Source organism: Semicossyphus pulcher, unplaced genomic scaffold (assembly GCF_022749685.1).
Source record: "Semicossyphus pulcher isolate SPU_LCO1_2020_fin unplaced genomic scaffold, fSemPul1.0.p SCAF_7, whole genome shotgun sequence".
NCBI lineage: Eukaryota > Metazoa > Chordata > Actinopteri > Labriformes > Labridae > Semicossyphus > Semicossyphus pulcher.
The window spans coordinates 21,360,319-21,386,519 of NW_027211748.1; the positions used below are offsets into that span (position 1 = coordinate 21,360,319).

The window sequence follows — 26,201 nt, forward strand, 5'->3', positions numbered from 1 at the left end:
TCCTTTAAGCTGCTTGATTTTGTAATGAGTAGTCTACAGCTAAGTTTTCTTTTTGAAAATTATTTTGTTAAAACATTTTTTAAATAACTTTATTTTTAATATGTAGCATTATGTATCACTCACTGTATTTATATGTATGCAGAAATTAGTATTTTTTGCGATATCTTCTGAAGAATAAAATATGACAAAAACAACTGTTCACCATCTAATACTGTAAAACAGTTTAATTATTCACACATTGAAATGTTTTATGTGATGTTCAGAAATTCCTCGTGCTTTGTCTGTTTTTTATTTATGTAATTCAGTTACTGTTGATGCCAAAGGACATTCAGATCATTCCCACTGTGACAACAGCATCTTCTGCTGTCACCAAACCTGTTTTACTGCTGCTGGTTTCATTCAGGAGTGTGTTTTTTAAGAGCATGTGTTTCATGTTAGCCGCCATTTTCTAATGTGAATATTTACTGCATGCTGTGTTCAAGGACCACTTCCTGCATATTATAGACTTAATGCCATGTGTCTAACTAAGGTTAGTGTTAAGATTTAACTGTCCTGGAGAGACAGCATGCTATTTTAAATATAAACACCTTAACATAGTTACTGTTAACTGAAACTGTAATGAGTTGTATATTTGATGTTTTACATTTAATTAAATAAAAACAAACCTGTTTGGCCAGATTTTTTTAAGCTGCCTGTACTCCTAGAAGAAAAAAAATATCACGTAGACTCAGGGGTTTTACTGCTATACAGACTAGCTTAATGGTATGACCTGTAGCTAGCTGTAGTAAGCTAATGTTAGCAAGTGTTAAGATATTGCTGTGTAACTAATATTTCTGAGTTGCTTATCTCACTTAACTGTCTTGTGCTGTTGTAACTGTTACATCATTTAGCATTTAGGCTACAGTTATTAGCATGTTTTAGCATGTGAGTGAGTGAGAGTGTTTTTCAGCTTGTAATTACAAGCCAAATTCACATTGTTGATCAGGGCTCCCATTTTCCTCTGATATCACAGGCAGGCTGGGAATCTAAACATGCTGACAAATGTGCTGTGTTCAAGATAGCAACTTGTGTAAATGTAGGGTTCTTACAAATTGTTTCCTTTCACTGCTTCTTGATTGATAAAGAAATGAAAAGGCAATGGATAAGGTAAACCAGTAAGACATCATCATCATTGGGTCAAGCTAAAACAACATTTTTAATAACTAACATTAACTATTAACTAACAACCTCTAACGTTAGCAATAACAGTTAACTAGCTAGGAGGTGTTGCCTTTCCTTTCCTGTTGTTTAACACTATAAAATGTTGGCTAGGAACTGGTTGCATGCTAACATTAGCTGTTGTTGAACATAAGGTTAACAAATATGTTGTTTTACCTTTAATTATGGCCCAATGTCCCTCTGGATTTTTATCCATTGTTTCTTCAGTTCAACCAAGAAGTAGTGAAATGATAGCAACATGCCCAAATTTCCTGCCAACACCACTCGCAACCTGGAACACAGCAGTTATCCTTTTGTCAGAGTTTGAACATACCATCTTGCGCAGGATGTTGGAGGAATAAGGGGACCATGCCAATAAGGTCAATTGTTTTTCAGAAGCAAGTGAGTATCCACAACTTGTTAAAAAAATGTTAATATTTGGTAACTGCTGTGTTTTTCTTATTAATTTTAAGGGAATTTCGGACAATCACAAAAAGTTTAATCATGTCACAGATTGCCCATATGTGTTGTATCGACTTTCCTTCTGCCTATAATGCTTAGTTCTCAGTTCCATCTGCAGTTCAACATTTAAAAACTGTTAATCCTGGATGAACTAGTCTTTTCATCGTCGCCCTGCAGTTAGCCGCGCTGCAGTTAGAGACTTTGAGACTGAATTGAACATGTTTGCACTTGGCAGAAGCTGCCAGGTGTTTCCCATTACACATCAAAGAACAGGGTCCTTTATCATGAATTTAAACAGTTCAAATTATATTAGTCGGGTAGTTAACCTTCTAAAGGCCTTCCTACACAGGTCCAGTGAAAACGCCTCTTAGTCCCAGAGTGCTGCTCTGCCTGGACCCAGATCAAAAAGCAAATTACGATCCTGAGCATATGTCCCATAAAAACCAATAGACCAGTTGATGTTATTTTTTCAGCCTTTGAAGGCATGACCTCCAGCTCAGTGTGTGCTATACATTTTTCAATAAATCATAACTTTTAGGGGATTAGAGCCATTAATATGCAGGTTTGTGTCTTAAAGGTTCTGGTATAGAGTCTCTGGGATCAAAGGAGTGCCGACTTAGTCATTTCCTACTTCAGTCCTCTAATTCTCTCCAGTTCAAGGGTGCTTGACCAGAGTGAAACTATGAATACAACATGTGCAGCACAGTTCATAAACTAATCCCACATCTTGAGCGCAACCTTTGTCTGAAACGAGCCAGAGAATAAGCAGACCTGAGTTGACTAACAGAACAGAAAAAAAGCATATTGGGACAAATTGAAACCACCTCCAGGCTGACGGACGGCAGGCTGGGTGAGTTATGGTGGTCTGAGGATGATAAACGTTTAAGGAAAAAGGTCAGAGCCCCACAGTATAGAGAGTGGAGCCTTGTCTGGAAGTACCAGTTGCCCTTACACATTAGCACTCTGGATAATAGAGTACAGATGGAAGGAAAGAATAGCGTGTGTCGAGTAGGTATGGGTGTGTCTTAAAGCAGTGCATGGTTTCCTTTTATGTAGTTATGTTGGACTGAAGAATTTGCTCAATCAATTTTTACGGACTTTAAAGTACATAACAAATAAAATTTAATGCATGAAACAAAATAATTACTCCCAATGTTTGTATTTTAAAAGAAGAATGGCAATTTAATCCTACAATCTGCGAAGACTTGCAACATTTACTTAAAGGTATAATAAGGAGGATTTTCCAAGAAAAATAAAATAAAGACTTTTACAAATATAATGTAAATCATCACTCATGGGCCTCTATACGTGTGTGTTGGTGAGTGTGTGTGCAGACCCTTGTGAGACCCTTCCCTCTGCATCTATTCTGTTGTTTTGCTTTGCAAGGGACGTTTTCAGGAGGGGCGCTGTTGTGGTTCCCTGAGCCAATCACAGCATATAGGTGAGTGTGGGAGGGGAATAAATTAGCAGCTGGGCCCCATTCAGACCGGCGAACATGGTGAAAGAGGGATTCAGAGTTGGCCGTCTTTCTGTTGGACAGGTAGGTGCCTCAAATGGGGTAGGACCATAGACTGTATAAATAATGGACGTAGGCTCAGTGACGTCACCCATTGGTTTCTGAAGAAGCGTTTGGAAGCCCGAATTGCGCCGCCGCTGGGGGTCGCCATATTGGAAATGCCAGAGACGGCTAATCTAGAGACGGGCAAAGAGGCGGAGCGCGACCGAGCTACAGCCTATGGCTGAGCTCTATGGGCGGGCCGCATGAATCAGCCAGCTACGGCTATGAAGCTAGGCTATATGCTCCTCAGCGTAGCTAACGGTTATTATCCATAGACTGTATAAATCATGAATGAGCTGGTTTGACTTTGCCAGGAGGAGATTCTGTCGGTGACTGACTGCAGGTGTTTAGTTATCAGACTAAAGAAGTAACGGACTCGCTGCTCGCTCGTCCGGGGAAACGTCAACAACTCCTGACTCCTATTTACTGATCGGCGATTAAATAAATAAACACTGCACAGGCTAACAAGCAGCAAAAGCAAGCACAGTATACCTGCTACTTAGTGCTAAAAATATTTCAATACAATAACACTAGCATTTAACTCACCAAAAAGCTGGAGCTCAGACTTCTTGCACAGCCATAAAGGTCCATATCCCACAGAGACAGATTATTTGTCCAAACTTTGAATGAAAAAATCCCCAAAAGTCTCCAACAACACAAACAGGTGAAGTTAAGCTCAGTGTCTGTGTCTGTGTTGACGTCTAGCAGACAGCCAGCAGGATCCACCTGTCAATCAAGTGATCCGACCCCTATAATTAAAGGCTTAATATAATTAAAACAGGTGTGTTATAAAAAAATTCACCCCCGTACAGTTATCTTGAACAATAAAATTAGCTCTTTATAACAAACCCGTTTTTTGTACCAGGCTGTAAACGTGTTTATTTCTGCTGTAAAAATGGGCATTTTCCCACCTGCTGTAATGTTATTTCTTGTTTTCTGGAGCCAGCCTCAAGTGGCCACTCGAGGAACTGCTTTTTTTTGCATTTCGCATTGGCTTCATTTTTCAACACCGGAGGTTGCCCCTTGGGTAGGGCAGGCTGTTAGCATGCTAGCGCAACGGTAACCGGTGGTTAGCATGCTAGCGCAAAGGTAACCGTGATGCTGTCGGTGTTAGCTCTGCGGGATTGGCGTGTTTTCGTACGAGAGAGTGAGAGTGAGCTTCTGTTGACGAAGAGCCCAGGAGGAGGGGCCCAGTTTGAATGTGTTGTTGACAAAATGCAAAGAAAATCCTACTTATTATACCTTTAAGGGAACGGGTGCAAATTATAAGGGAATGAAACGAGTAAAAAAAGGAGGACTGCTGTGTATTTTTTTCAAGCCAAATGGAGCGAAGTCTGGGGAGAGCTGGAATATCTATGTATATTATAATTATTATTTAACAATAGCTTTATTTTTTTCTTCTCTTTAATGGTTTCCTTTCAGTTATTAGAAACAGCAGTATCTTAAATTGGCCATTCTTTTACTTGAGTTGTACTCATACTGGTAAGTTTGAGTTATTATTTTAGGTGATACAGATCATTTTCCTACAGTCCCTTATTTGTTGTTATTACAAAAATAAACTAAAAATGTTACAATGGGATTAATTTCCCTCCAAAAACAGCTCTTTATTGAGACAAATGCAACGCCCATATACTCCCATACACTTGCAAAGAATCTACCATCTCCACCTTTGTCTCATATCAACAGGCATGTGTGATGCTCTTCCTAGACAGAGAGACAGAGAGGCTGCCAGAGTGTGAGTGTTACAAGAGGTGGATGATGGGCCACTGCGCTACATATGGTGCACAGACTGTATAGGTAGCAAGAATGTACAGAAAGCAGGTGTACTCCAAACTTTGCCCTTCATACTGAAAGAAGCAGAACTTCAAGGCAATAGAGGGAGGAATGAGGAAAGCTGTGGGAAAGAGAGTGAGAAAACTTCTGGGTCGGTGCATCTGGAAGCATTTCTCACTTATTTTGAACTTCTCCTTCTTCTCTCTATTTGCTTTAAACACACCCGGAGGCGTCGCACAGTTTCTGCCCTCTTTAGCAAGAGGAAGATGTTGTAAAAATCCACATATGAATGGCTCTGGATCATAGGCCACCAACACTAACACGCTGTAATGTAAGCAACTGAAGAAGCTTCATCACAGCAAAAGTGTGCTTATAAATAATATCATATTTATAAAGCACATAAGGGGTTGTGCATGTTATAAAAAGTGTGATCAAACAGATCATTTTACTCTCATCGGTCATGCCATTCCTATTTGACAAACAGCATACTGTACATTAAAGTGGTGCCACACTGCCCTCTGCTGGAGATAAAGAGAACACAACATACCGTTTTTGATGGAGGTAAAATTTATTATTACTTCATGTGTTTACCACTCTCTTTTGATGCAATTACAACAGGTTAACAATCAATACTTTCACATAATTTAGTGTATTCATTTGCTATGTTAGACCACACTATTGCAATGAGTGTAATATTAGATATGAGTCCATACATGATTGGAGACTGTGTGCTCTATAAGTGATTCTTCAGGGGCTACATAGCAGATGTTATTAACTTAAACGCACAATGATATTAAAGTTTTACATGTTTATCACGTTGTACTGTAACTCTATTTAGTCCTTGAGGGACAACCGGAAAAACTGTACTAAAAGTGTGGATTTGACAGGCAGGATGTCAGCTGTGACTAAAAATGAGTTAAAAATCCCACATAACATTCAGGGATGCAACTATAAAAAACCCAATACTGTGTACTTAAAGAGTTTAGAGCTCTTCATATCAGGGTGATTATAAAGTCATTTAATCAAACGTGATCATTCGGCACTTATGTGTTGAGTGTTGCAGCACAAAGGAAATTGCATCGCGATCATCTTATGAAAGGCATCTTTGAGGCAAACGTGTCAAATCAATGGATGATAATGAGAGAATTAAATAAAGTGATAGATATGAGAGGGCTCGTATGTCGAGCTGCAGAGACCTCTTAGTGTTTACAGCTTTGGTTTAAGCTTTAAATGCATGATGAGACTAAAAAGCGGCTGATTGAAGATGCTTGTTTTTGGACGAAAACAGTGGGATAATTCCACATGGGTGTTATTTTCTTGGCAAAACTGTGTATTTAAAGATTATAAATGTAAATTAACCACATGTAAAACACTGTATCACATAGTAATAAGTTGGTTTTTGGTCCATGCTGCAAAGAGAACTGACTCCGAGAGTGACAGAGATGAAGACAGTTATGAGAGAGATGATAGACAGACGTCCACAAAGGGAATGCGTAAACTTGGTGAAAGGAGTATAAAGACAAAGAGGAGGAGATGGTTACAAAGTGTATAATGTCGGTTAAATAAGGGAGACGGTGAGATGTTTTAGTGCAGGATGTGAATGAGGAGGCGTTTGAAGTCTCCTCCACACTCTGAATCCAGAGCGTCCTTCAGGGTGACGTCGTATTTCTCCAGGTACATGTCCTTCACCGTCTCCAGGTCGATCTGTGGGTGAACAACACAATACTTTTTTCAACTAGTGTCTTTGTTGGATGTTGACACGATCCTTAGTAAGTTAAAGAGCACATCTTAGGACCAACACTTGTTTTACGTTATCAGGAATCTTTTTCATTCAACAAAATACTACTACTAAGCGTGGTTTGATATTTTGCCACCAATTCAAAGTGTGAAAAAGAATTATAGTTCAAGGTCTTAACTAATCCAATATTTCAAAAAATATGGTTCTAATTCCCTTTTTATCTAATTGAGTTAAATAAAGTTGTATTTCTCCGGACCAGATTCTTCAAAGTGTAAGTGGTCACCCGCTGTTCCCGCCCTTACCCTTGCATCACCAAATGTAGCTCCTGTTGCTTAGCAACAGGTAGCTAGCGGGTTAACTACCTATCATAACTAACCTCACGCAACTTAACCTATTGTTTTAAAGATAATTCGTTTCAAGGCCACTGTCGTTTATTTTTACCTGTAATGCAGGTTCTCGATTGAGTTGAAACCAAAAACGTTCACATTTAAAACTGAGTCCACCATCTCGTTTGAATTGGCACGCAATGAATCTTGTGATACGTATGGCCGCAAAGGATGAACCCGATGGATCCTTTGTGGCCCTGGAAAAGGAGGACGTGTTTGTCCGCCGCATCTGAAGGAGCCTTCAAATTGAGACAGCCTTTGACGCGCCGCTGTGACGCAATCAACCTTCAAATACGTCCTTTGAAGGATGCAGCCCCGGGATTGGGACACTGCTATAGACTATTTCAAGATTTCAAAGTGGGCTGCTGCAGTCCTATGTTTGAGGACGGCTGCTCCAGACAGTCTTACAAATTCAGCGCAGTAACAGCATGTGTATCAGCGTGTATTTCCCATTCTTTTCATTAAAAGGTAAGATCTCTGAGACGTCCTCACAGAATGCACATGTTGGGTGTGTCTCTTTTGCTTTCTTAGAAAATTGGCGTGGACCTGCCAACATCTTTTTTACCCAGATGTTTCCTGAGCCTTGAATATTATCCTTGAAGCTCATCTGAACCAGCCGCAGAATTCAACCTGATAGATTTTCAGACCACACTACACAGACTTGCCTCAGAGCGCCCAACAATGATGCGAATGAGCGTGTCTTCATCTGTGCCCGCTCCCTTCATGGCGGCATTCAGGCGTCGGGCAAAATACAGCTGCGGGTTTTTAGCACACCTGACTGTAAAACACCCACACACACAAAGAGGGCACTAGTTATCACAAAACTCATACTTGATTTGATGTTCATGTCCTCTGAAAGACGGAGCTACAGTAAAGCCTACCCAGAGTGATGTAGCACTCCTTCAGGGTTCCTGTAGCCTCGGAGCCAATGGTGTCCAAAATGTCTGTTCCTGAAAGCTGCAAGGCAAAAAAGTTAACATGAGAACTTATAATGAAAACGATGAATCATCCTGCAGGAGTGAGAGCAGTCTTACCGACTCGTAGGCCTTGAAGGTGGCCTGGAGCTGCAGGTAGTTCCTGTGCGTCAGGATGAAGGTGAAGGTCGTCTCGTCTGTGCCGAACCTGCCTTCTCCGGCCTGATAGTCACAAAACAAGGAAATAAGACGCAAACAGTGGTGAGATTTTGTCTCAGTGTTGGATGTGTTTCATTCTTTTCATATAAAGATAATGGTGTGTTTTGGTATTCCAGCGTAGTATTACGTAGTCTGGTGGAGGTTTTCCAGGGCCCGTTGGAGAAGCGGATAGCTTCCTCGAAAGACACAGAGGGAAATTGCATTTTTTGTTCAACCATAATGGCATTAGCTCCCCATGATAGCATGACAGGACTGAGGTTGAAAATCGGCGAACTGGCCCTTTAAGTGCGAGAGTTAGGGTCGCTATGTTGTTAACTGTGTTCTTTTGAAGTTCCGCCGCTTTCTCAGAGTCTTGGCTGCCCCCGGCATTGTGGGTAATGTGGTTTTTCCAGTGGGATTTATATAGAACGAATGTAAAGTGAATTGTTACTTTTCTTTTGCTTTGCGTGTACACACGTGGAGTCACTGTGTTTACCCTGTGATGGATTACACATGTACGTGCAGGGTATATTATATTATTTCATATCTCTCTCTCACAGTAGTCTGAGAAGAGGGTGTGAACTGATGCAGTCCCTGTCACATATTGTATCATTACAGACTCACTCTGTAAATTATTATCCAAAGAGAGCTGTGGTGTCGTGGTGATTTTGTGGTGTGTCCTGAAACGCTACATAAACTATTGAACAAATTACATCCACACTGTTAGCCTGGCAAAAAGACTGACATGATCATTCTCGTACAAAGAATCTAATAAAAAGCTCTAAAACCTCAAAATAATATGATCAACATGTTTGTAGAAACACACATTCATTTTTGCACACTATAACTGAGCAACTTTTAATATGAATAGTCACAGAGACCCAACCGTCCAGCCCTATAACAAAAGCCACAGTGCAGCGTAACCACAAAAACAAGCTCTGGTTTAATAAAGTCAGTGCCAGGGAGATTTGCCAGTCATCCCGAGCTCACATGCTCCAACATCTAAACCCAGGATCACGTTTCCCTGCCAAACACTGGTTTTATTTAAAGTGCAAAATAAGAATAAGGCCTGGAATTTATAAGAATTATGCTGCACAGATTTCATCTAAGAACGTACCTCAAACAAAGATGTGGCATCCTGTTCGGCTAAATCCTCATCCACCTCGTAGCCCTCGTCTCTGCCCGCCTGTAGAGAGAGAGGGATAAAGGAGAAGAGGGGGATACAGGAGGGGAGAAAAGGGGAAGAGAGGTTTAAGAGGAGGAATAAGGGAGGTGGTGCACGTAGAGAGAGATTGAGGGAAAAGATTTAGCGAGTGAGGAGAAGGTTAAAAAGATGGATTAGGAGAATAATCTCAGGAATTAAACGGGGATAACAATCATCTGCTGCACATCAGCGGGAAATATGCGAAGGCCATGAGAGTGTCGGCTCTTTGCACAGGCGTCGCTGTGGAACATGAGTCACACTGTGTTTGTCTTTTATATTTGTGGGGGAAGGAAAAGAAAAAGGAAGCAGAAAAGGGTGGGAGCGCTGAAAAAGACGGCAAGGCATGCCAGACAATGATGTGATGTGTGACCGATGTCTCTGTGGGGGAGTCGCAGCGCGGAGAACAATTCTGTGAGTAAATAACAAAGAAAGGAAAGAGTAACCTCCTTTTCTAAATGTCCCACATCCAACATCCAAACTTTCCCCTTGTTTAAAATTAGCTGCTTTTTTTAGCTGTACCTCCTGTTTGTTTCCACCAATGCTAGACGTGTCAGTCATGGTCAAATAAAGCCTAAATAATGAGCGTTCACCTGCAGCAGAGCCATCAGCAGGTTCCTCACATCCCCACTGGTGTCGTCCTCAATGTCGGCCTCCAGGTCCCGCTCGTGCACTGTTGGGTAAGAGACAAAAAATAGTCCCCTCTTAAGAAGTGTCTTTACACATTTTTGACACGCGTACAAAGTGTATTGAAGTCTGTAAAGTGCACTGCTACATTTTGTAACAACTGAAATGTGACACTGAGGAGGATAAAACCCGCCTGTAGTTGTGGTCAGTGAGAGAGGAAAGCATGGCTCCCTGCACCATGATTCACTCCCAGTAGTGAAACACCCATAACATCGTGACAAATATAAAAGATATTTTAACGACCACATTTTCCAGAATGAGAGGAACATCATATTTGTGTGACTCATCATGGAAGAGGACTTACCCTGGGCATAAGCCTCCTTGTACCTCATGATGTCCTGTCAGAAGATAAAGAAGGAAGAGATTCAGTCAACTTGCTTGTATTAAAGCTGCTGCTATTAATATTCTTATGGCTGAAATGGATCAAATAATGTGATTTGTTATATCAAAGCGGTTGATGGTGGTGACTAACCCAAAGACAGTCATCCCCCAACCACAGGAAGTGTTTTAGTGTCTGTTACGGCTGTATGTTTCCCTCTTCTGTTTGTCCCTTTTGCCCTTCTGTTGTGTCTTCCCAGCTCTTCCCAGGTGATTGCACAATGAGGTGCACCTGGTCTTAGATGCTGTAAAACCCCACTCATGACATCTGAAGACAGAGGCTTCTGCTGTGGTAACTGCTGTGGTTCTGCCTCTCAGACAGGGATTTTATGTTGTTGTGTTTTGTTGGTCTTCAGTTAATGATGTGGTTGTTTGTGTCTTTTAATAAACCCCATGTATTTGATTGAAGGCGTTTCACATGGTTATTTTTGGGTTAGATTGTGGATAGCTTTATAAGGCCGCCTTAGGACGGGGGGTAGCAGTGTCTTTCAGCTTCATGTTTGGTTTCAAAGGCTGGTTTCACTGTTTTGATTCCCTCTCAACTCTCTCATCAGCAGTTATTTCCAGCAGCAACAGGAAGCTGTTTTCAGCAAAACACTGTCAAACCCACCGTACCATATCTGCACTGCCCCAAACAACAGACAGTCAAAGTTGGCAACACGCTGCTGAACATAGTGGAGCATCTAACAGCTAAATACATTTAGGGCCTGTGTCCACTAACAGGGTTATTTGCACTGCCAGTGTCTATATAACCAATACAATTCAGCGTTTCTAGCGCTCAGCGTCCTCAGCACAAACATGTCACTTCTCCCTCACCGTCCAATCAAACTCGGGAAGGGGTGGGACATCTGATATCTACTTGTTGTCAACAACAAGGATGAGGAGAAGCTGTAGAGCTGCTGCTAATGCCAGGACACGATTCCTTTACATTGTTTTTATGTTTTCTTTGTTATATTTCCTTAAATAAAATCAAATATTAAGCATACAGAGCGATTTAAAACAGACTTCTTGGTCAGCAAGGGAAGCGGAAGTGCCACCAGACAACTTTCGTATCCTAGCAACAGAGAAGCGCTCTGAAATTTAGGTTGTGGGCGCTGCCAGTGCAAAAAACTCCGTTAGTGGACACAGGCCCTTATGCTCTTTCCATTTAGGAGTTGAAGTGAATATTGGAGTTACAGATCAGCCCGATGGATCCCAATTAAATGATAATGCTTTGTATCTGCTGAATCTGTAAATAAGCAACTGTTTGCTAACATGTTAGCCATAGCTGTTGTTTATAGATCAGTGTTGTGTTTACAGTTTGCTACACTGCCCCCATAATTATTCATAGATCAGTATTGCTATCTATGAGGACAGCTGTTGGGTTTTCACACTGACAGACCTCATTGGTGGCCGTGCACAGGATCTCTATCAGCACAGCTTCGTCAGTCCCCGCCCCCTTCATGGACTTCCTCAGCTCCTTGGCGAAGAAAATATGAGGAGGGTCCAACATGGCAATGATGGCGTTCTCAAAGCTTCCTGTCAGCTCCTTCTGCAGCACCTCCTCCAACTCCTGAACAAACACAGAGGAGGTAACACGAGGCATCATAGTGTCTGTATGTGTGTTTGTGTGCGTATAAGAGAGGAGGGTAGGCAGGTACTCACATCGTCATACTTTTCAAAGTAGGCCTGTTTGATCTCCACACGCTGAGCTGCAGAGCGATTGGCCAGGATCTCAATGATGGTCTCTTCATCTGTACCTGAGGATTATAGAGCGGGATAAATATACACTTTATAATACTTACAACTCAGTTTTAATCCTTGACTTTTATCGCAATATTATACTGCGATCACTCAACCCGGACAGGCCTTTTATTAAAATGCTGCCAGGCGTACACACAGCTCATCACTGACTGTAAGATGCACAACAAGCTCATTTCAAGATTATTTAAAACATAGAAATTGTGCTAAAACTAGGTTTACTTGTTAATTTGCATATATCAAACGTTATCCTTACATATGAGTCCCACCACTCATCAGTGGACTGCTCAGGCTGTTTGAGGGAATGAGGAAAAAAAAAAATAGGCACCAGCTGTTTCCCATGGGGCACCAGCACCCAGGAAGTTGTGATGTGAAACAGTGCATGGTAAAAGATTAAAGTGTTCTATTATGTGATTATAACTACGTTAGGCGTATAAGGTAGAATCTAGGGTTGTTACGATACCAGAATTTTAAACTTTGATACGATACTGGTAAAAAAAAAAAGGAACTCGATACCTGTTTCGTTACCACGGCAACAAAAATAGAAGTCCTTTCAACAAAAATGAGGTACTTTTCTTGTTTCTAATTTCCCAGCTTCAGACAGTGCTGGTACAGAAAAGTTACTACACACAGACCAGCTCATTTGACATACTGTTAATAGTGATGGGAGACTTACTAAGCAGGATGTTCCTGGAGCTCAGCCAACAGTCTGCAGTCAGGACTAAATGAAAACATAACATGGCTGTCTCTCTGCTCTCTGTCTGTCTGTCTCCAACAGACACTATTGTAACTTGTGCATCTTTATGAAACGTGAAAGGGACTTCACAAAACGTCTTCATTTGCTGTTCTGTGAATGAGAGTCCGCTGTGTCATTGCTGTCTAAGAGCTCCGGGTGTGACGGAGGGCGGAGCAGACAGACACACACGGTCGACTTCGGCCTATAAAAACAAACTCCTGTACCTTCCTGCGGGGTTGTACAGAGGTTCTGCTAGTTTGTTGTGAAACAATCAGTAAAAAATGATTAATTTCTCTGTTTCACTGCTTTATTTACATTAACAGTGCTCGCTCTCTTTAGTTCCTGTCTATGTCACTTGACCACAGCTGCCGTCTCTCTTTTGCTCGCAGCAGCTTTGGGCTGAAAATCTGACTGTAGATCTGTTTTTTTTTTAAAGCTTTGGTCCCTTTCAGTACTATTGAACGTAAATAAAGGAGATTGTATCGTTTCAAAACATGTGGTTTTGAAAAATAATCGAAGTATCGCACATTTTGACAACTTTAGTAAGTATTTTAAAAAACAACAACAACAACAGGGGCATTTTCAGCTATAGAGGCATCCAATGAGGACACATTGTTTCAGACATGGAGTGTGTGGAGGCTAACTAATTTTCCAACACGTATTTTTTCTCCATTGGAAGGGCACTTGAGAGGACACTTTATCACTTTTTATTTACTCGAGAGTATCCATGAGGGCAAACATGGGGGGCCTCAGGGGGGCAATTTCCTCCCTCCTGCTCCACCCCTGAGTACACCACTGCTGGTGATGGATGAGTCCATCATATCATCTGTCAGTGGTCAGTGGAGGGAAAGAGACTGAAGCATGCCACTATCATACAACCCATTAAACATAATACATAATACACAATAGATAAGTTGTATGTTTTATCTGATCATTTTCAAGGCTATGACTTGCCGTGACCGTTATTAATGAGAGCAAATATAAAACAGAACTGAACAAAAAAAGAGGAAGTATGGCCAAGATAACAGAACATCTCTAAAAAAGTGGGGCATAGTGACTGCCCTTTCACAATAATAAGGTGACAACGGATGCCTTAATCATATCCAAACAGAGAGAGAGGCTTTACAAACACACCACAGAATTACTGACAGAGAAAGAGCCACACCTTCATACTGCACACTTACCTAAACCTTTACACGCTTTCCTGATGGACTTGATATCAGCTGTGGCATCAAAGTCCTCACATGGGACCAAAGTGGGCTGGAGAAAAGAAACATTCATTCATTCAAACATATGCAAACATAAACACTATAAACGGTTCTCTAAACAAACAAAGACACATGTATCATTACTACAGTACTGTTCATCTAAAGAAGCTTAGAAAATGTGCATAAAGTTTTATAATTGTATTAAAAAAAAGTATAAAGCTTCATGTATAGTTATTTCCAGTCATGCAGATCACAGAGTGAGCCTCTGGAAGTGATTATGTTGTTTCGTTGCATCAGGCCGGTCTGTCCCGCAGGAAAAGGGCGCAGCCTGCGTTAGAGCTGAGTCATGGAGCAGCAGCAGCAGCAGCAGCAGCACTCAGTCTGCTCTCCTCGCCCACCCCTCTGTTCAACACAATGCGGCCTTATTGATCAGATCTCCTCTCAGATTCCTGCTCTGCCTCCCCGGCCTGGCAGGGACCCTCCCTCTGCCCGAGTTAACTGCGCAGGTTCTGCTTCCCAACACTCACACTGTTTCAGACAGTTTACACAAAAAGTCTGGTGAAGAAAATAAGGAACCCAGAACAATCTTTGGACTCGGTCTGTGATACTTTAGCGATCTTGTTAATTCATAACCGTGATCCTACCGTGAACAATTATCCTATTGCATCACTGCTAACTCGCCCTATTAGCACTGTACAACTCAGACAAATGAACTCACCGGTTATGTCTTTATGACGCACTGATTAAAGGATCATTTTAGCTGCAGAAGTTGTAAAAAACACTTTTCCTACCTGCACGTTGCCCATGATGTTAATCCTGTTCGCTGTTTTCGGTTTTTAAAGCAAAGACTGGAAGCTGCGAGTGTTAGGATGTTGTGCTGCTGCTCTGTAGTTGATGTGATGTGAGTCAAGTAGGATCCGCTGTTCCTGCAGGGAAGCAGCCCTGTCCGCTGCTGCAGGGATGACGTCACTGCCGCTTATTAAATTAGCAGGATGCAGCTGAGTGGAAAACTATGTTGTTTAAGACTAAAGATAATGTTGAGATTGAATATAAAGATGGAATTATACATTTTGAACATGATAGATTTAAGAAGGAATTCCCTGCAAACTTTTTAATACTGTACGGTAAATTTCATAATCATATATGCAATGTGGCAAAAGGCACCCCCAACTTTACTTTTTTATTACTTCTTTTTTTTTTAATGTGAATTAAAACAATATATTTAAACTCTCAAACTCATTAATCTCATTAAAAAACAAAACAAGTAACATATAAAAAATATACATAAAACAAAATATATTTTAATGATCTTTTAAAGATGAATAATTGTCTCTCAGTAACATATTATTATTATTAAAGTCGTACAAAATTAAGATGGATCTGAGTGCAGGTGGAGGAGGTTGGTGCAGGCAGGGCCACCCATAAGCGAGAGAGAAGGGGAAGGCTTTCTGGGGCCCTGCCGCTAATGGGGCCAGTGGACGTCAGCAATAACCTTGTTCATCCTTAAAGGAGCAGTCCGCCCCCGGAAAAAGCCACTTTCAGTAAAAGCTGGTGTTCTCTGTAATCGATAGAAGCAATAATATTAAAATTGGCGTCATAGCTGTGGAGAAAGTTGTACAAAAAGCTTGTGGTTTTGACATTCCTACAACACCCAGCATACATTGCACTCCTCCCTCTGAAAGAAACAGCACAGCGAGAGATGCTGGAGTGAAATACTTCCGTTTTTGCTGCAGGCAATGGCTCAGAGCGGTACAGAATCGAAATATCGACAAGAATATACTGGTGGATCGTCTAAAAAATCTTCAGGTCTGCAGTCTACATTTCAAATCTGATGGCTTTGAACGAGACATGACATCGGCGGCGGGCGTCCAATATTGAGGAAGTGTAGTTTAGCAAGCTCCCTGGTCTCCGCCAGATGACGCGTTTATGTAGTCTGCCAAATTAAACAGGCCGACAAAATCTTATAAAATATGATGCTTTTATAGATTAAAGTACCAAACTGTAGTCTACATACGGTTTTAAGATAACCTCAACTTTAACCAACTTAAACATTATAGTGCTGTGTGCACTTAAACACACCAGAAACAGCAACTATAAGTAAACACTTAGCAAGACTTGTAATAGAGTATCTCAGTTTCTTTAACACACTGTGAATCCCTGAAATAAGGCCCTCATCTACACTCATTGCTACAGATGTTCAAATAATGGTTTAACTCTAGTGTAAGGTGCAGGATCACTCTGTGTTCTTTGGTCATTTAGATGTTTGTAGCAGAAGTATTCCATCTATTATCACCATCCATCCATCCATTACCTATACCGCTTATCCTGTTCAGGGTCTCAAGGGTGCTGGAGCCTATCCCAGCTGTCATTGGGCGAGAGGCGGGGTACACCCTGAACTGATCACAAGTCAATGACAGAGCTGACACACATAGACAGACAACCTTTCATACTCACACCTACGGGCAATTTAGAGTCACCAGTGAACCTAACGAGCATGTCTTTGGACTGTGGGAGGAAGCCGGAGTACCCAGAGGGAACTCATACATGCACGGGGAGAACATGCAAACTCCACATAGAAAGGCCCACTACGTCCGAACTGGGGTTCAAACTAGGAGCCTTCTAGCTGTAAAGCAACAGTGTTAACCACCCACTGCACCACCGTGCAGCCCATTCAGAGTTATTCTCAAGTAAAAGAAGTATCATCACTAAGCGCTATATATGATAATTAATGTAGTGAAGTAAAAATGACAATTTAACTGATCACAGGTTTAAAGTTAAAACACCTAACCCAGCCATGAAGGGTCCCAGTCTCCACATGGTGGCAGTGTTACACTACCTGTCAGAACTTCAAACACCTGCTTCAATATTCAAACTGATTACCTACCTTTAACTTTGGTCGTAATGTTGCGTGTTCTGGTTTATTGCTTATTCTCTTGTAAATGTCTGTAGGGACTAAATAGTTGTATTTTTCTCAAAGATGATGATAATGTTTGTATACTTGTATTACTAGGCTATATATGATGAACCACCAAAGCTGAACATGTTTGCTGAGGTGATTCAGCCATGGTTTGTCCTGGGGGCTGATCAAAATCTGTGGATTATTAATCAAATAAACAATCCTGGACAGAATAACAAATCAAACTCTGGTTTCATAGAAAGATTTAATCCAGAATTAAGAGCAGGGTATTTACTGTATGTACATGCAACACAACATGAATGTACAATAGAAATACTCCCACGTGGATGCTACAACATTGTGTAACTTTTTGGAGCAACACTTACAGTAAAACAAGCATAAATTCATTTAGTGGGCAAGTTACAACATTCCTTCTCAAACAGCCTAAAACCATCTGATACAAAAATAGTGAAAGTTGGAGTGGTGGGTCGTGTTTATTTATCAAGCTTTATGGATGTTTTCTGAATGCTTGATAAACACACGACAACATCTGACATCTAGACTTTAAAATCCTATGTGCTTCTGCACCGATCAGCCATAACAGTATGACCACCTGCCTAATATTGTGTAGGTCACCTTTTGCCACCAAATCAGCCCTGACCCGTCGAGGCATGGACTCCACTTGACCTCTGAAGGTGTGCTGAGGTATCTGGCACCAAGACGTTAGCAGCAGATCCTTCAAGTCCTGTAAGTTGCGAGGTGGGGCCTCCATGGATCGGACTTGTTTGTACAGCACATCCCACAGATGCTCGATTGTTTTAAGATCTGGGGAATTTGGGGGCCAAGTCAACACCTTGAACCCGAGTTCCTCAAACCATTCCTGAACCATGTCTGCAGTGTGGTGGGACGCATTATCCTGCTGAAAGAGGCCACTGCCATTAGGGAATACTGTTTCCATGAAGGGGTGTACTTGGTCTGCAACAATGTTTAGGTAGGTGGTATGTGTCAAAGTAACATCCACATGAAGGAAGGACCCAGTGTTTCCCAGAAGAACATTGTCCAAAGCATCACACTGCCTCCACCAGCTCGCCTTCTTCCCACAGTGCATCCTGGTGCCATGTCTTCCCCAGGTAAGCGACACACACGCACCCGGCCATCCACATGATGTAAAAGAAAATGTGATTCATCAGACCAGGCCGCCTTCTTCCATTGCTCTGTGGTCCACTTCTGATGCTCACATGCCCATTGTAGGACAGGGGTCAGCATGGGCACACTGAGCGGTCTGTGGCTATGCAGCCTCATGCACAACAAACTGTGATGCCCTGTGTGTTCTGACACTTTTCAATCAGAACCAGCATTAACTTTTTCAGCAGTTTGAGCTTCAGTAGCTCCCCCCATCCACATCAATGAGCCTTGCCCACCCATGATCTTTTGGCCGGATCACTGGTTTTCCTTCCTTGGACCACTTTTGGTAGGTACTGACCACTGCAGCCTGGGAACACCCCACCCCAGAGCGGCAGTTTTGGAGACGCTCTGACCCAGTCGTCTAGCCATCACAATTCGGTCCTTGTCAAAGTCGCTCACATCCTCAGAACTGAAGAAGCCGTTCGGATGAGAGGTGAAACATCTTCAAGAACTTCAACCAGCTCCAGTTGCCTTTTGGATTAAGCTTAGAATTACCAAGACCTGGATGACTGAGAATCTTCACAGACACTCACATCCTTGCATTTGCCAATTTTTCCTGCTTCCAACACATCAACTTCAAGGACAAAATGTTCACTTGCTGTCTAACATATCCCACCCACTGACAGGGGCCATTGTAACAAGATAATCCTTTTGTTTCACTTCACCTGTCAGTGGTCATAGTGTTATGGCAGATCAGTGTAAGTGCTTTTTAAGTATTTCATAATATATGCAATGACTTTTTCAAGCCTTCTGGTGGACTGGAAGTGTCCCTTTATTGTCACTGACATGCACACGCAATCGTAATGAAGCTGAACTGACTACTGTGTGTGATTGTATTTCATCCGATGTCACCGGTGGATGGATGATCGCAGTAGAGGAATGCTTACGGTTGTTTTTGTTGATGGATGTGATGCTGAAACGGTGAATAACTCATTTCCTGTAAGCGAGAAAGAGGCAAAAAAAGCTTTGGTCATGCATTGTCGTGGATTTAACGATTGAATATGTGCAAAGATTTGAAGGAAGGTGCATTCAAGCAGATGCAAAATGGGAAACTAAGTGACGGAAAAGATGCATTCACATTGTCACCCCAGTGAGGCTTGGTTTGGTCCTTGAAAGCGTTCAGAACATTTTTTTAGACGTGGAAATATTACAGCCCCGGAGAGGGGGTATCCAGGGTGAAAATATAAACAGTAATCAATATCAAAAGACGGAGACCCTGGTGGATATATCAGAACTGCAAGCCATTTCAAATACTGTATGTGTGTACATTACTGATGGTAATGCACGCCATTTCAAAAGCCTCTTGTGTTACATAGGGAGACAAATACCATAAGCAACAACATCAAAAGATCCACTGTCATACTGGAGCACAGGTTAACCAATAAACACTTAGTCATTGGTTGCTTGATAGTTTGCCACATGCAATGGCTTCTTAGAAAAACATAGTGTTCATTGAGTACATTTACTGAAGCAAACACTTCTACAATCCTTCGTTATTCCCTTGTTTCTCCAATCAAACATGTCATATTTGGCCATGAATTTTGTATTTGGCGTGAAGATGAGACATCACAGCTGTGTCTGGAGCTTTGGTCCTGCTTCACAGAGCATGTATCCCATTTTTTTTATGTCTTTTTCTCCTGCTGCCTGCTGGTTTGTATAATCAGCAACTGATGCAGAAAGTGCTTTTCTGTGTAATGTGTGTAATGAGTATCATCAGCATATCGTGAAACATTTATCTATATTCACTTAGCTCATTAGGTGAAGCTGTTACTGTATTTGTGACAATGGATTGTCTGATATGCTGGTAAATACAAGTATGATTCAGTCTCTAATTAACTTAAAGTACTCAAAGTGATAGAACATACATAGTTTGTACCTTTGAGTCTCAACTGGCTGACTGTGTAACGTAGAGTATCATCAGCGTAATGGGAAACATTCGGCTATATTCATTAAGCTCATTAGGTGAGGCATTAACTGTGTTTGTGAAATACCATTGTCTGATCTGCTGGTAAATACAGGTATGATTCCTTTTCTAATCACCTTGATGTTCTCAAAGTGATAAAAACATACCTACAATGTAAGTTTGAGTTTCCACTGGCTAACTGTGTAACGTAGAGTATCATCAGCATAACGGGAAACGTTGAGCTATATTCATTTGGCTCGTTAGGTGAAACATTTACTGTATTTGTGACAAAGATTGTCTGATCTGCTGGTAAATACAGATATGACTCATTTTCTACCTATGTCAATGTACTCAAAGTGAAAAAACATACAAACAATGTAACTTTGACAAATGTGCAAGTAAAAGTGCAGACTAAAAACTCAGTTAAAGTGACTTTAAGGTTGCATTCACTGCAACGTAACAACGAGAAGTTGAATTGCATCAATGGACAGCAGAATGAAACTTCTTTCTTCATAAATCTTTTTTTTACTTAGGTCACCCACAGAAACTTAATCAGTGGAGGGTTACATATTTTTATCACTCTGTTGCTCTGCTTTGTCCTTTTGCTATCAGTCTGTGTATACAAAAAAGTACAATCATCACACGAGTCATCATGCCATTCCTCCAGAGTCCTGCTCCTGAAAGTCCCAGGGGCAAACATCAGCCTTTTTACCTCCGCTGCTGACCGCAGGTTTGTAACTAGTACTCAAAGAGCTCTCTTTCTTTTTCTCTGGAGATTTTTTAGTCTGAGCAAAGCTGGTGTGTGAAGGCTCCGATTCCCGGGAGTAAACCTCCGCCCTCCTGATCTCCATCATCTCTGGGTCTCTGGTGGAGCTCCTCCGCCGCTCAGACACCGACACGCTGCACTCTGACGACTGGCTTACACGTCTCCTCTCTGATTGCGGTTTGCTGGAGGAGCTTCGCCTTTCTCTGCTTTTCTCCCTCCCTTTCTCCTTCTCAGACTTGTGGTTGGAGGAGCAGGAGCCTTTCCGTTTCTTCTTGTGTGTGGTGGGGCTGTTGCAGATCTTCTCCTGTTTAGGTGAGGGCGGAGCGTTGTAATCCCACGGACAGATCTCGACCATCAGGGAAGGAGGCTGCAAAAGGCTTCCCGTGGACTTCGAGTGGTCTGAGTGGAGCCCCTTTGGCATTTTCCCATCAGTGGGTGTGACACTTTTCTTACGCCTGATCCTGTCTGGGGAGATGGAATCTGAATCTCCTGCCAGCATGGGCTGCTCATCGAATTCCCAGGGACAGACGTCAGGCTTAAGAGGCAGAGGTGACCTGGGTGGCCGAGCTTTCCGTGTTTCCCTGCCCTCATCTCTGTCTCCTCCTTTGTCTTTGGAGCGGCGTCTGTTGGAAGGGGACTGCCCTGCTTTCTGCCTCTGCTGGGACCGACTGCCTTTGGAGACTCCAGAGCTGCTGCTGCCTCTCCGGCCTGTGGTGGTTTCTACAGGAGCAATGGAGACGTGTTTCTGGGCCTTTGCTTCAGAGGGAGTTTGAGGCTCATCCATCTCCCAAGGACAAACCTCAGACACGTCGTAGAGGCTCCTGCCAGTCTCAGAGCAAATGGACGGCTGGCTGCCACTCACCTTAAAATCAAGCAACAAAAGAACCACTCAGTAAATCAGCTACTATATTAATGACATTATTAGTAAGCTCAATATGGCTGCGACTATTGATTTATTTTTATTTTATAGTTAGTTGTTGCACTGTGGCATCTATAAAATAGGGGTGGGAGTCGCAGGATAACCCCCGTTACAATACGATACGTTGCCCACGATAACGATAATATCACGATACAGCGACAGGACAGTCATATAATGATACTTCACGATATCTAACTTCTTCGGCCAATTGATTTTTCATTCACGTTAGCCTCTTTCATGTCATAAGCACCACCACGAGGAGTCTCGAAGTACTGACGTGTTTTGATGTCGATGTTTGGACAAGCTATTGATAATTGTATTGCACAAGTCAGGACAACAATATATTGCCTCATCAATATTTTGACCCACCCCTACTATAAAATGTCAGAAAATGGCCTATGACAAAAACAAAAAACAACAACCTCTATACTCCCCAGCATTTTCAGCTGAAGCTTCTCATGTAGTAACACATAGTTGTATATGGGTCAGATACTGTAGAATATCAATTTTGGAAGCAATTTAGTGTAAAGTACAGCTACTACAGGTGATGTCATACACCATTTAAGTCTCTCCATGGAGGTCCTGCTTCTGGCCGACAGGTCTCTTAGGGTGTTAAGAGATTTGTACAAAGTGCTGACTTTCTGTAACTTAAAGCTACAATCAATATTTTCACACTGACGATGAATAAAATGTCTCTGAGGTCGCTTGAAGCGACTGAAGTGAAGCGATTTAGCTTCTTTTATCTCATTGTTTTGGCCTGCACCTTTGATGTTTTCGTTCACTCTATCTTCAGTGTTGTTTCCAGTAGCAGCAAGGTCTGATTAACTGACTGTACATTCGTTCCCAGCACCAAATGACTAGAGAACATAGCAGAGCATTTAGCAATGGGAGGGCAAGATACTTCCTTCCGTAGTTTCAGGAGACCAAACCTAAGCTAAAGGAAGTGTGACTTAAGGACACATTCAACAAATGAATGCAGCTGTAGACATAAACACCCATCTGTGTGCTCACAAAGAAAGGTGGCATGTGAGTGTGTTAACAGCTTGTTTGGTTTGTGTGAATTGGCCACAAAATCAGCTCTCGCAGGTTTAGGACTTCGAGGCCAGATGCTCCAATAGCCCGGCCACATAAAGGGGTCCCACTATAACGATTTTAGCAGTCCTTGTTGATTCATCAGTCACAGTTGTGGTCTGAAATCTGGCCAGGATTCCTCCGCTTCACCAGTATGATGTTCTGCTTTGTGTGACTGTGGAAAAATGACTTCTGGGTATAATTTGTGTGTCTTTCTGCAATGTCATGGTTAATCGACTTTGGCATTCTACCTACTTTGCCAGGCATGTCAGGATATTCAGACTGTCAATTTGAAAAGACTATAATACCTTTGAGATGTTTCAATTTCTTGAATTGCCCGAAGGAGATTGGATTCTGTTGCAAACTAAATAGAGCCATTCATGCCTCTATTTGTGAACTCGTTTTCTTGTGCAGAGCTAGACTGTTGGAAATATTGTTTGTTAAGTGAACTCTATGTTGGGTCTGTTTCCAGGTTTCCAGATACTTTTAATAACACACAGAATATGACAAAGCAGACTGTCCAGACAGTGTTTATTAATTCATGAGAAAATGGAGACCAAACTGAAAATGCTATTTTTATTCATCCTAAGGAGAGTCTCCATCCAATATGGAGCAATTGAAAGTGCTGGGAAAAGCTTGAGTTAAGATTTGCAGGTAAGAACTGCTTTTTCAAAGGTTTTTGTCGGCAGACTTAATAATTAACCAACTACCATTTCATCCCCAGAGCTAAATAAAATGTTAATGCATAACCCAGTTGGGATTTGGAATAAATATATATATAAGTACCTGCTGTTTCATGATGCCCATCTTCATGGGTGTCTTGGAGTACTCCACTGACTGGCTGATGATCATCTTGGGGTAATGCTCGGGCGTCTCATCCACCTCAGACAGCATCCTCTCCTCCTGACCCTTCAGACCCTTCTTACTCGCGTCCTCCACACTTTGAGTCTTGTTGGTCAGCCCCGGCATCTTCTCTTTAGCACTCGCAATCACGCTCAGAGACTTCTGCATGATGGAGGTCCGCAGGTGGACGGGTCTCTTCTCGTGGGTTAAGTTGTGAACACTGGCCGATTTCCAGAACAGGGGAACAGACTCGGTGGACTCGGCTGGTTCCAGCCTCGGTGGGGTCGCTGGCTCCAGCTGCTTCTTAGTGTGTTTCCGGCCGATCAGGGAACCGAGGAGAGATCCTTCCCCGCCAGCGCCAATGGGAGTCATTTTGTCTCCTGCAGTCGAGCCACTTTGGCTTCCAGTATCATCTTCCTGGTCACAAACATGGTCGTAGCTGAGGGACTTGGTCAAGCCCATGACTTTGTTCTTCAGGGAGTCATCACGAGATTTACCTGAAGGAAGATAAAAACAATAAAGAGGAATCAAAGTTTCTTTACTCTTTTGTGTGGCTCTATAGGTGGCAATGTTGGATCATCAATCCGTCTGCCATTTAAGTCCAAACTGAAAAATCTCAATAAATATGAAATGGATTCATTCGTGGTCACTAAGATTGAAATGTTACCAATACTTTGGTTAATGATTGATTGATGAGGAGTTTAAAACAATGGCCATCTAAAACATTGGCATGACACCTCTTGGTAAAGCAACACAGAGCCTTTGCATGGCTGAAATCTGGTATGCTGACTAAACAGCATGGACTTTATTGGAATTGGTGGATTCAAACACTTCTTGTGTGATCGTATACTGACTTACTGCCAGAGTCAGTTTCATTCTCGATGTGGAGCTGGCATCAAAAGTTAGAGGCAGTCCACTGTTTTCTATCGTTCCTGTCTGTAGTAACAATTTACGTCGATACACCTTCTCCACAAAGGAAATATTATATGTCAAACAAAGATAAAATGCATCATTGCTTAATTCTATTCAGCGACTACGATTCTGAGGTACTGTCATTGTTCATGTTGGCTCGCTGTCACAGTGTTGGGGCTTACTGGGACTCTGTAAAAAAACTGAGCTTCCTATAAGTGAGCTGTCCCGTTCCTTCGATGACGAGTCACAATTTCTGCTTTGAAACAGGATTGTGTACGCTACCTACAGCTGCTGTTTCTGTTCTTAATTGCTGCGATTGAACAGTCACGTTAGAGAAAGCATGAACACAGCTTGCTTCCCCACTTTGTAGATTGTTGCAGGGTATAAATAAATTATAGACATAAACACTCACAAAAATTTGCCTGCAGAAAAGCAAAATTTACATAAATTGGAAAAGAGTTCAACAAAATGAAGGTTTTAAAAAGGCAGACTGAAAGAGAATCATGTTATCTAACAACTTAGTCATAAATTGCCTTTCAAAGGTTAAATCCAGTTATTAAGTATATAAGTCTCCTTCCTTCTGCTGTCACCCTGAGCAGATTAAACAGACAGACATGATCTTACTGTGGTGACTCGGTTCAAACGGGTTTCTCCTCAAGGTGCTGCGGTTGCTGCCGTGTTCGCTTCCATCTTCGCGACTGCACTGCCGGTGTAAGTGCATCGTCTCTGGGATCTCTGTTATCCGCTTCATGAGAGAGCGGCCCAGACCTTTCTTAGAGTTGCGCTTCTTTTGGAGGTGAGGGTTGTTGGCGAGCATCTTTTTACATTTGTAGACTTCCAGCTGGGCGTACAGCTTCTTCAACTCGTCCTAAAAAAAGGAAGGCGACTGTTAATGTCGGGCAGCTTTTAAATTATTACTGTTTGATTCATATTTCATTATGAACTTCAAGATAAAAATAAGACACATTTTATGCAGTGCTACAGGATAGGTACAGCATGTTACTCAAAACTGTTTGTAATGTGGGAATTGTAATGGCAAGTGGTAACCTTGGAATATACAGGATGATATTTTCTAAATTGTGTAATAGCATAAAAAACATCTCAGATCACAGAAAGTCATTACTTCAGATTTTGTGGAGGAAGAGACATTTCTTTTAAGTTTTAATAACACCAAATGAGGCATTTATTAATTTATTTATTATATTCCCATAAAATATCTCCAACTCTCTGCTTTTATCTCACTGAACAACCTGCCAGACCCTTAATCATCTCAACTCAAAGGAGGCCACTCAGTCCTGTCTTGCGAGTGAACTCCTTCGTCTCTGCTCTCATGTTACTCATAAAACCTTTGCGCTGCATCTGACACGATAAACCATCAGATAATTGTCTCAACCTTTAAAAGACTGACCTCTGACCTCTCTTAGTTTGGGTCCAATATGACAGGTCACTCCTACCTGATGTCATGAAAAGCATCATTATCTAAACAATGCAGCTTATTAACCGGAGTCCCACAAGGCTCCATCCTGAGCC

General features: G+C 41.9%; 2 protein-coding genes across 2 annotated transcripts in view; both read right to left on the reverse strand.

Annotated features, from left to right (window-relative positions):
• Positions 1-5,510: 5,510 nt before the first annotated feature.
• On the reverse strand, positions 5,511-15,081 carry LOC138611435 (annexin A13-like). The gene is made up of 11 exons (XM_069684539.1): positions 14,968-15,081; positions 14,153-14,228; positions 12,137-12,231; positions 11,874-12,044; positions 10,419-10,452; positions 10,021-10,100; positions 9,344-9,412; positions 8,149-8,250; positions 7,996-8,071; positions 7,780-7,892; positions 5,511-6,694 (listed from the first exon to the last, which is right to left on the reverse strand). Exons 1-11 carry the CDS (start codon positions 14,980-14,982, stop codon positions 6,575-6,577), a joined length of 951 nt encoding a protein of 316 aa, XP_069540640.1. The 5' UTR covers positions 14,983-15,081; the 3' UTR covers positions 5,511-6,574.
• A 2,237-nt stretch (positions 15,082-17,318) lies between these two features.
• LOC138612084 (metabotropic glycine receptor-like) overlaps positions 17,319-26,201 on the reverse strand; it is a 96,463-nt gene continuing 87,580 nt past the window's right edge. Inside the window, exons 11-13 of the mRNA XM_069685394.1 lie at positions 25,296-25,539; positions 23,703-24,256; positions 17,319-21,788 (exon numbers count right to left, since the gene is read on the reverse strand). Of these exons, the coding sequence (XP_069541495.1) occupies positions 20,811-21,788; positions 23,703-24,256; positions 25,296-25,539 (1,776 nt within the window). The 3' untranslated portion in view covers positions 17,319-20,810. The remainder of the gene's footprint in view (positions 21,789-23,702; positions 24,257-25,295; positions 25,540-26,201) is intronic.

Bases quoted from the DNA above. Each gene is read 5' to 3' on its own strand.
- LOC138611435 (XM_069684539.1), bottom strand. The intron at 12,232-14,152 runs GTAAGTGTGCAG...TATAATCCTCAG, and splicing joins GAAAGCGTGTAAAGGTTTAG to GTACAGATGAAGAGACCATC. The intron at 9,413-10,020 runs GTGAACGCTCAT...CTCTCTCTACAG, and splicing joins TGCTGATGGCTCTGCTGCAG to GCGGGCAGAGACGAGGGCTA.